Source organism: Dama dama, chromosome 25 (genome assembly GCF_033118175.1).
Source record: "Dama dama isolate Ldn47 chromosome 25, ASM3311817v1, whole genome shotgun sequence".
NCBI lineage: Eukaryota > Metazoa > Chordata > Mammalia > Artiodactyla > Cervidae > Dama > Dama dama.
This window is the reverse complement of record NC_083705.1, coordinates 16,441,027-16,451,901: the sequence shown is the minus strand read 5'-3', so window position 1 is coordinate 16,451,901 and position 10,875 is coordinate 16,441,027. Positions and strand designations below refer to the sequence as shown.

The following is a 10,875-nucleotide window of genomic DNA, read 5'->3' as shown; positions in this document are numbered from 1 at the left end:
GTTAGCTAGATCAAGTTTATGTGGCTTGCAACCCACTGTAGTAACTGATGTCACACCTGTTTTCCAGATGAAGTGATTTAATCCAAGTCCCACCCTCAGTGGTCACACCAACTGCGAGCTCATGCTCTCTCTTCCAGATGTTGGTGCAGCGTGAGTTTATAGTGCTCCTGGAGTGGAAGTAAAGAACATCTGACTTTTATTGAAGAAATGAGTTCTCTTTCCCAGACGACTTTTCCTACCGAAAAGCTTAATCACGGGAGAAAAATATTCTCAGTATACTTCTAGAAATGGTAATAAGTCTATGTTGGTTAACTTACATTGAATTTATTTTAACTGTATTGTTTAATCTAATGGAGTACCCTGGCAGGACAGAAGGGTTAAACTAAAAATCCTAAACAATTCTCTTAATAATCTTAAGTAATTATAAAGAAAAACCTGCAGGCAAACAGCAAAGAAGGACTTTATTCATTTATAACATCATTTTGTAAACAATCACACTGTGCATTTTGAAATTCAATAATAACAAATTTTTTTTCTATGGATTTATAGCAAACCCTATATAAAGTCAATGAGTTAATACAAGAGTGAAGATGAATAGGGAGGAATAATTTCTGAAAACGTTAAATTACAGCACTTGATACAAAGACAGATAACCATCTGTACCATAAAAATTTACACGCCACAAAACACTCACTTTTATAATCTTAAATATGCAGTAAAACACATTTATAAAAAAAAGCATCAACATTAACTTTTTTATAAACCAGTGACTCAGAGGAATACTTATTAAAACTTACTAAAAATCAGTAAATATTGCAACTGAGGTAAAAATTTATAAGTAAACAAAACTATCATTTATAAGGGCCAAAAGTAAACCGAAGGGCAGACAACACTTTCTGACGACTCTGTCTACTCCTTGATGTTCTGAAGCAGTTTCAATAAATGGGACTCAATAACCTGTTGAACTAAAACAGACAGGTGATCAAGACTATAGCACGCTCATTACTAAATTTTTAAAACTATCAAATTCAACTTAACCTCACCAAATTTTTCCTAAAATAATTTGTAATTAGGATATACTCATAGTTTGAGGGAGATAAGATTACAATGCAATACGTAAAACTTAGTCTATCACTGACTTTAATAGTTGTTCAAGTTATTAGATTTTTCTGTTTTTGGTTTCCAAATTTTAGAACTGAAGAAGAGTCCAGAATACAAGGTTGTTCTAAGGAACAGAGAAAGGGCAACTACCAAGCATTGTATAAACAGTTTGCTATGAAACATTAAACACATCTGTAAATAGGTGTGCACTTATTCTACAGCAACTAATTATTTGGGTGGGTGAAAAGTAACAGTAACAAACTCATTTTTAGACTTTCCAGGAATCTGTTGATTTTGCCCACAATTAAAAGTATATGTCAGGAGTTAGGATAACATACATGTTCCATAACTGCAAGTGGTGAGAACAGTTTAGACCACTGGCTTCTATTATTATAGAACTTTACTAAAATGCAACCTGAGAATTCTAAAACACTTACCACTTCTATAGCCCAGGGCTACAGCTAGATCCATAGAATTATACCCAGAGTCAGTTTCAATTGTTGGGTCCGCTCCATTTTCTATACCAAAATAGAAACATCTACATAAACAAAATGAAAACATGGATATGTTTGCCTATGGTGGCTCATGTGCAAATAGCAGGACAGATTGTTAGCAAATTTGGAAGGCATTTTCGGGATGGTCTGACAAAGTACAGAGTACAGGAAGGGCGTAGAATTCACTCTGGCGGGTCAGAGGGAAGACACTTTAAACATTCAGGCATCCTCTAGAGCCTAATACACAACTACAGACAGAACTTCGGCTTAAAGACAATGTAGATAGGGAAAAGAGAAAAAAGCCATGGGTTCACACGTGAGCTCTGAAAGCAAAGCAGCAAGGACAGATGCTGTGACTGCAGGCGTGCTGTGTGATGGAGCTGTGGCTTAACATGAGAACCTCAGGGAAGGGGCTGCTCCGGGGCTGCATAATGTCTCAGTGACAGCTTATGATTCCCGTGAGGCCAGCTTGTAAAAATATAATGTCTTCATGTGGCATTTTCTAAATATTTCCACTTTTATCTGCTTACCTAAGAGCATTTTTACACATTTCACATGATTTCCATGTACAGCGTAAAGCAAAGGTGTCCCTCCATTCTGGGGGAAAAAAAAGGTGATTTAGCTTTTCAAGGATAGGATTCAAATAATTTAGTGCTGCTGTGTGAAGCTTTACTAAGAACTGGGCATGTAAAAGTAGTTTAAGCTAATTTTAAAATTTTGTGAGCAATACTTAAAATTAGGACAGTAACTTTTTCTTCTAGGTGTTTCATTAACTAAAGGTAATTAATTATTCTTCTAAGTATTTAATAAAATATAGTTTTCCAAAACCTAAAAATCAGTATATCTCACCCAATCATACTCATTTACATCAACTCCACAATCCAGCAGCATTTTGACGATGTCTGTGTAGCCCTTACTACAGGCCAACGACAGAGCACTTTCCCGACCTTTTCCTAAAAGCTGGGGATCTGCGCCCTGGAGTGGGAATGGAGACAAAAGACTTCTCAGTTTTTTGAAAATAAGAACATTGTTACTTTTGTCAATAATAATTATAGGTCAGGTAACATTCTGGGGTTAACACAGTACTAACACAAACGTCTACCCCTGGATGCTCCGTTATTAAGGTTGCCTGAAGGTCTTCCTTCTTCCCTCTACCTGGATCCTAACTATCTTGCCACTTGGGGCCAAATTACATCTTCTCCAAGAAGCTTCTCCTATAGACTTTTGTTCCCATTGCACTTAGTAGGGGCTGGGCATTCACTTGTCTCTCACTGCTTCATGAATGATTAGACTTGCCTGTTTAACTAGATCCAAGTTCCACACGAATAGAAGAGCATGTAAACTTTCTTTTTTTTTTTTTGATCCTCTACCATTACATCTAGCTGGCTGGAGATACAAAAACTACTATATACTTAACTGAACTTGAGTAACTGTACATATACATTGTCTGAGGCGTTTTCCTTACATTCTGAAGTAGAAACTCTACCACAGCTATTTGCCCGTGTGCTGCAGCCCACATCAGAGGGGTAAATCCTTCTTCGTCCGTGTGGTTGATAACATTTTCTATTTAAAAGAAAAGCAAGTTTTGTGATCTAATTTAACAACCACATATTAATACTGCTATGAAAATATGGCATTCTAAAAAGGTGACTATTACTCAGTGAGGTTCACATTGTGCAGATTTGGGTTCACTGAACTCCTACTGTGTTTTTGCAATTTCAGTCTGAATGTATTAAAATATGCCTCAATGTACATAGTTGAGTTCAAACAGTACATTATTAAAAGTATAAACTACTGGATACAATATAATGCTAGGTACAGGACAGTCCGTAGAACACCGGACTCAGAATCAGGAGACCAGAGTGTGAATGCTGACTGTCGCTTTCCAGCAGTGTGACTCTAGGCATATCATTTAACTTCTCTAACATCCAGAATAAAACCCTGCTCATCTCAATGTAAAAGTGGGAGGATCACGATAAAAATTAGGTTAATGATAGCCCTTAGCATTATATAAATATATATTACAGAAAGTCCAAAATCTTATTAAAGCTATTTTTACTCCCTATTGCTGCCTTTGAATTTTCTCAAATTTTGGGTATTATAATGTGAATGAAACTGAATGATTTGAAAAACAGTTTTATGCAATTTTACCTCAAAACCATTTTTGTTCCCTAGACTCAGTCTACTGGGTCCACAGTTTTGTCCCTAAATTTATTTAGTATATTGAGAATAAGACCTTCAAATATTTATAAACAAACAAAAGATAAAATAAGTCTTTCTTATAAAAGAATGACATGATTCTAAATGATGAAATGAGTCTTTCTTATCAAATAATGACATGATTAAAAAAACCACTCTTTAATCATATGCCCTGCATTCAACTGATAATATTGGGACAACTGGCTAGTTTTTCGAAAAATTAAAATAAGAGTAAAGCTCTATCTTTACCTCATTACACCAAAACATGTTCCACATAGGTTAAAGAAATGTAAAAAAGGAAACCACAGAAATTCTAGAATAAGGCATGAGTGAATTTATTTATAAACTTGGAGTAGGAAATCATCTCTAGGCAAGATATAAAACTTAGATGTCACAAGGATAAAAGTTTACCACTTAAAAATGTTAAGCTTTGTTTGAAAATATCATAAAGTCAAAGGAACAATGGGAAACTGGGAAAAAAAAAAAGCAACATAAAGCATAAAAGTGAACTTCTTTAATTTAGGTAAGAGCTCATATAAATCAATATAAAACAAGCAGTTCACACAAAAAGAAATTCAAATAGACCATAATTTGAAAAAGGCAAACAAAACCAGTATGAAATACCCATGAGATCAGCAAAGATTAAAGTCTGATAGTATTCGTGTCAGTGAAGTTAAGGGGAAGTAGAAACTCTAACTCTGGTGTGAGAACAGGGCAAACATCTGGTTATATGTATACAAAAATAAAAATTCATATACCTTTTGACTCAGTAAATATACTTGTAGGAATTTACCCTATGGATATACTTCAAAACAATGCCAACAATATTGTTACTTAATAAAAACAAACTGGAATCAACTACTACCAGGGGGACTCACTAAAAAATAAAGAACATAGCATATATAATAAATGCAATATGATGCAAAACCACAGACCTATTAAAAAAGAATGAAACAGTATTTGTGTGTTTACGTGGAAATATCTCAGAATTTAAGTGAAAAAAGTAAAGTGCAATGCAGTGTGTATATTTTTTTTCAAAAAAGCACACACATATTCTCACATGTAGCCCCAAGTATAAATAGAAATATCCTCCAGAAAAGTCTTCTGAAAATATAAGAAACTTACAGGGTGTGCATTTGGAGAAAAATCTAGGGTGGTAAGTGAAGCTGTAACTTCTATACATGACATTACTATTTTTTAAAAAGTATCTATTGAGTTATCTGCCTGGTGAGATTATGCAACTATTTCTTTTTTTTTTTTTTTTGGCAACTATTTCTTTTTTATTTTTATACTCTCTTGTATAAAAATAAAATAATAACAAATCTGACATCCTATTAAATTTGTTTTAAATACATTCTTAAGAATAGGCTAGTACCTTGTTCGATTCGAGTAGCCAGGTAGAGCATCTCTCCCTGGGCAGCCAGCTGGTGAACAGATAAAGCTGAAACAGTACCATAAAAAAGTTTCACGTATCTGTAGGCTATATCATCATCATCTCATTGTTTATGTTTGTGTAGCAATTTTCTTCTCCAAAAAACAATCCATCATTTTATTGTTTAGGAGACGTGCGTTCAATCCCTGGCTTGGGAAGGTAATGGTTACCCACGCCACTATTCTTGCCTGGAGAAGAACATAGACAGAGGAGCCTGGCAGTCCACAGGGTCCCAAAGAGTCGGATACCACTGAGTGAGTAACACTTTCACTTTTCAACTTAAAATATAGCCTAACATTTGCAAATGTCAGCATTATCTTAAATATGTGAGTCTGAGAATTGACTCATATATGTGTAAGGTAATTCTGACAGCTGCAAACTGTTACTGTCAATGAATATGCAAATTGTTTGATCAATTATTAACAATTTAAATTGTTACTGATTTTATCAATTAAAGAAATGGTTTAGGTACTTAATTTTTAAAATCTCTCCTGGGACTTTCCTGGTGGTCCAGTGTCTAAGACTCTGTGCTCCCAATGCAGGGGGCCCGGGTTCAATCCCTAGTCAGGGAACTAGATCCTGCCCCAACTAAGACCTGGCACAGACAAAAATAATAAATAAAAAGTTTAAAATCTCTCTTTATCCAAGCTGATAAGGAGGATGGGTTTAAAAGACTCTTGTGTTTTAACTGACTGAATTAATATAAGTCCCAAATATTATTTCTTGAAATAATGGGTATTTCTTAACTTTAGGAGAACTGAGGAAATAAATGAAAACCTAGCCTTGAGAGTAAATTCTTGGGTGCAGATCTAGCTCTGGCCAATTAGCTGTGTGAGCCTGGAGAGCTGATTAAACACTTTTGTCTGTATCATGAGGGATGTGAACCACATGATCTCCAGCTGGTTTTTTTTAAGCTCAAAAACTATGGTTTTGGGGAATTCGCTGGTGGTCCAGTGGTTAGGACTCAGTGCTCTAACTGCAGGGGCCTGGGTTTGATCCCTGGTTGGGGAACTAGGATCCCTTAAGCCTCTCAGTATGGTTAAAAAAAAAAAAAAATCTATGGCTGGAATATTTTAAAGTAATCTCTTTATTTTAAAACAAAGCCAAACAGGCACAGTTATATCATAGCTCACTTTAAAATTAGTATCACTCAATCCTTGACTTCAGGTGATATGACTGGGTGGCCTTAACACAGAAAGGAAAGCAACTGGGAGCCATATGCAAATTTATATAAATGTCAATAAAACAAAAATCAGCCTAAGGTGGAGTTAAGAGTCATGAATTCTTTCTGGCTTACCTGTCACAGCATATGATTCAAAATCTGGAAGGATATAATGTTTCCAAAGTAAAGACATATATTTCACCACGCTTTAGAATATAGATACATTTACCTTATATTCTCAAATACAGTTCCTAACATCAAACTGCTGACTGGTTTTCTCTCATTAAGAAATCTGAACTATATAGAGTATTTTCTAATTTATACAGAAAATCTTCGTTTTATTTCTTTCAGAATAACTCTACATTTAAAAAATTGTAAATTCAAAGTTTTTAAAGAGGTGGTTTCATATTCATATTATATTCTGATTAAAAATTATATTAGAGATCACTCAGTTTTACTACAAATTATTTATTGATCAGTGATCTAGTTTACACGTAAAACCCACTCCAAGAACACAAAAACACAATGTCTTGCTTTGCCCAAAGTTCAGAATAACTCATTTTTTATATTTCTATAATTCACTTTTTTACTATAGTTTTTATAGTAAAACTGTAAAGGTTTTAAGAATTAAAATTTCAATTCATTCTCAACAGAGAAACATAAAACATGATATACTCGAATATGCAATAATATGTTAAAGTTTTAAATTACTAAAACTATCAGGATATTACTTAGGCTTTCCAAAACAGGATATGCATTTAATGAAAATAATGTTTCAAAGCCAAACTCTTGAAACTATTACAATAGCAATAACAATATTTTCATACAGCAGTGGGAAATACTTACAATTTGCTAACAGAGGTGTGGTTGAGACCTCATTTCCTCTGTGTTTGTTGGTTAAAGTAGTTGACTGCTTTATGGGTGAGAAGTGCTTTGTTGTAGACGGAGTGTAGACATGCCTTACTTGAATTCCCGGAGAAGGAGATGTATGGATATTGCATTCAGCTAGGTAAAATTAATTTAAACACATTAAAACAATATTTTAACAACAAAGCATTTCAAAGTTCTCTGTCAATGTTTACATTAAACAAAATACAAGATGTATAATATCTTCAACTGGTTCTCAAGTGACATTATTTTTTGCCATAAAAAATTTGTACAAGTTCCAGAAAAAAAAATCAATATTAATCTTGACCAATATTATCCAAAGAGAAGTTTTTTTTATTCAATAGATGGTTATAAGAGTAAATCTACAGTATGATGACAGATTTCACTGCATTAAAGCACAGAAAGCTAATGCCAATCACATATTCATGGAATTAATTCATTTATAAAAGGCACATATTTTTTTCTCCTGTAATTTTAAAAGGTACAATAAGAAACTTTAGTAGAGAATTTGTAAGTAAACATAGGTCAAGCAAGAAATAAAAAATCAACATGTACTTATGGACATGAAATTATTTAATTCTGGTTTCTGTGAGATTCTAGAAAACCATATTAAAAGGTGACTTTCAAACTCTCTTCCCAAACTAAAATTTCATGAACAGAAAAGAAAAAACAAACAAAAACAAAACAAATGCAGATATTTATACCATAACTTTCAACCTTTAAATAGGACAGATGCCACCTCCAGGTCAGAGTTAACCTGATCTTGAATATTTTTACTGTCCTCTTCATTTAAGGACTTCACAAACCGAGAGCAGACATTCATATCAAACCGGTTAGGCAGTATGAACTTCATCCCCACGGCAACGCCCTGAGCCGGTCCTTCTTCCGCACTGGAGTCCAGCTGACGTTCTATTTTAATGTCTGGCATGCCACTTAGACTGTAACTGCTAGGACACTCTTCCACTATCAGCTGCGCTCCAATATCCAGATTTGCTGATGTAGCCATGATTTCAACTGAGTTTCAACAGTTAAAACATTCCTTCATGATTTCCTCTTGGTTTGAGAAGAATGGCATACTATGTATTCTTTGAATTTGGGTATTAAAACATCTGAAAGAAAAAAATTAAAAATATATCAACTTAACATACAGAAAATAATCATTTTCAATCACATATGTAAACAAGCATCGATAGATAATAAAAAGCATACAATGTTCAGAGGTAGAAAAACCTGGGTCTGAGTCCAAGTTTCACCATTTATTAGCTGATGTGAATCTGTTTAAGTTCCTCAACCTCTCTAAGCCTCAGTCTCACTTGTAAAGTGGGGATATACCAATAATCTCACAGAATCCTGGCAAACATCAGATGAAATACAGTAACACTTTCACCTCCACTACTAGGTCCCAACCAACTGTACTTACCCTTACCGTCCCTTTCCTATTCCTGAATACCACCAACAGGATTTTTTAAAAATCAGGCTAACAACAAAAATAAACTTTTCATGTAAAAAATATTAACCTCTGAGTTCATTTTTTAACATGTTGTTTATAACTGGCTCTCAGTTTGAATTTAAGAAAAAGGTAGAACCCATTTGTACCCAAATGTATCAGCAACTACAGTATCCTTGATTCCTGAGTAGTGAAATGTTTTACAAAGTCTTGGTTATGATAACTGAAGACATATTTATTAATCAGTTTTTGTTCAGATCAAGTGTTAGCAACTTAATCCAGGTTTTTATTAATATGAAAAATAAAAAATAGATTATGGTTTCCTTTGCTTTAGCATCTTTAGGATATTAAGATTTAAGTATAATTTTTGGCCCCAATCTTTGAAATAAGTATTAAGAAATAAGGGTTAATGATTTTTAACCAAATATTGATTGTCAAGACATAAACCCAATAAATGTGAATTCTCAAAATACAGGTTATAAGCACACCTGTTACTGAGTCCATTCACCACTGTTTTAAATGAGTTTTCAGTAAGGTAATCACTAGCACTTTCCTATGGACCTTAATATATATAATCTGAAGAGAAATTTCATTTTTGTACCTAAATTTGCTTTTAAAAAAAGAACTCCAAGATATATAATTGTCCTAGATATATAGTCACTGAGACAGGAAGAAAATAAATAGCATTCAGTTAATTTTTTCATAATCTTCCCAGCGGCTCAGTGGTAAAAAAATTCGCCTGCCAATGCAGGAGATGCGGGTTCAATCCCTGTGTCGGGAAGAAGGAAATGGCAACTCATTCCAGTATTCTCGCTTGAGAAATCCCATGGACAGAGGATCCTGGCAGGCTGCGGTCCACGGAGTCGCAAAAAGAGTGGGACAGGACTTAGGGACTAAACAAAACAATTTTATCAGGTTAAGGCTTACTGCCTCAGAAATTTTGAGGGTGCAGGGTGTTTTAAAGTTGTAATTAAATGGAACTAAAAGAGGATCACAGTGGAGCAAAAGTTGGCAAATCATACATTTTACAGATAGCCCCTGTTTACAGTTTTAAAACACCTTCCAAGATTTTTATAACAATCCTTTTTATGTTTTTATTTAATTTTTCTAACAATCCTTTGAGTAGTCAGGGCAGGTAATCATAATCAATGTCCACCGTAGAGAAGAGAAACAGGGAGCTCATGACTCCCATCACTCCGTTCATTAAAATAAAAAGCAGCACTGAAGCAAAAGAAACCAACTCTTTCTAAACCAAGTGGAAATAGAACGCTTATCTTGGCACCAGTCTAGAGAGGAGGAGAGGCAAAACTGACCGGTTAAGCCGTAATTTTGAAGTATAAGACAAGAAGGGGCGGGCAGGGGGAGACGATCCAGAAGGAGGCGGTGAGAAAAAAAGAGGTAAAGCTAGATCACCTCAACCTGTCAGAGCCCAGGGAGAAGGGGAGAGCGGCCCTAACGAAATAAAATGGGCAACTGGGTTATTCCCCAGTGGGTGCTAATAACAGGAACCCCCGGCCCCCCGTTCTTCTTCATCCTGGAGTTGCCCTACGAGGAAAGGAAGGTGCTATGAGAATGAATGATGCCTCACAGGCGACAGGTGTCCCGGCGTCCCAGGACAGGAACCCGCTGGAGGGGAGACTGTGGCAGGGAGGGAAGTCTCGCTCTGTCGCCACCCGCCAGCTCTGCCCGAAAAAAATCCCAGCGCGGCTCCGGCACGGCGGGCGGAAACTCTGGCTCAACCGCGGCGGGCTGGTCCCGGGAACAGGGACTGGAGGCTGCCCGGGTGGGGGCGCAGGGCCTGGCGACCACTCTCGACAGCCCACAGAGAGTCGGGCCTCTCCATCTGCGGCCAGACTCACTGCAGGGCCCCAACCAAGCCCCGGCTTGTTTTGATAGCGACGTCACTTCCGATTTCTGCTTTCGGTTTCCGGCCAAAAACGTTTAGCGTCGTTGCAGCCGAGAGGACTTCCAGGTATTTTCCCGCCGCTGTGCTGCGCGATCTTTACGTTCTCAGTAACTACGGAGACAGAGTCATTTCAGCCACGGCTCTGGGTCTATCAGGCCTTGGCCTCGCCCTCTGGCCACGCCTCCTCCTCCACCACGGCCCCGCCCACCGGGCCCGCCCCTGCGTCACCCGGGCGGCGTGCGTCTC

General features: G+C 36.4%; 1 protein-coding gene across 3 annotated transcripts; it reads right to left on the bottom strand.

The window, feature by feature from the left end:
• Window positions 1-443: 443 nt before the first annotated feature.
• On the bottom strand, window positions 444-10,776 carry ANKRA2 (ankyrin repeat family A member 2). Of its 3 annotated transcripts, XM_061129558.1 has the most exons (9): window positions 10,312-10,776; window positions 7,994-8,385; window positions 7,235-7,393; window positions 5,170-5,235; window positions 3,061-3,158; window positions 2,445-2,570; window positions 2,126-2,192; window positions 1,539-1,619; window positions 444-965 (listed from the first exon to the last, which is right to left on the bottom strand). In XM_061129558.1, the coding sequence occupies exons 2-9, from the start codon at window positions 8,280-8,282 to the stop codon at window positions 910-912; spliced, it is 942 nt and encodes a 313-aa protein (XP_060985541.1). In that variant the 5' UTR covers window positions 8,283-8,385; window positions 10,312-10,776; the 3' UTR covers window positions 444-909. The 3 variants fall into 3 exon arrangements, with proteins under 3 accessions (XP_060985541.1, XP_060985543.1, XP_060985542.1); XM_061129560.1 differs by lacking the exon at window positions 2,126-2,192; XM_061129559.1 differs by lacking the exon at window positions 2,445-2,570.
• Between the last annotated feature and the right edge of the window lie 99 nt (window positions 10,777-10,875).

Bases quoted from the DNA above. Each gene is read 5' to 3' on its own strand.
- ANKRA2 (XM_061129558.1), bottom strand. From the start codon at position 8,282: ATGGCTACATCAGCAAATCTGGATATTGGAGCGCAGCTGATAGTGGAA. The intron at 7,394-7,993 runs GTTGAAAGTTAT...AATTTTACCTAG, and splicing joins GGCATCTGTCCTATTTAAAG to CTGAATGCAATATCCATACA. The intron at 966-1,538 runs GTAAGTGTTTTA...TGTCTGTTTTAG, and splicing joins AGCCCTGGGCTATAGAAGTG to TTCAACAGGTTATTGAGTCC.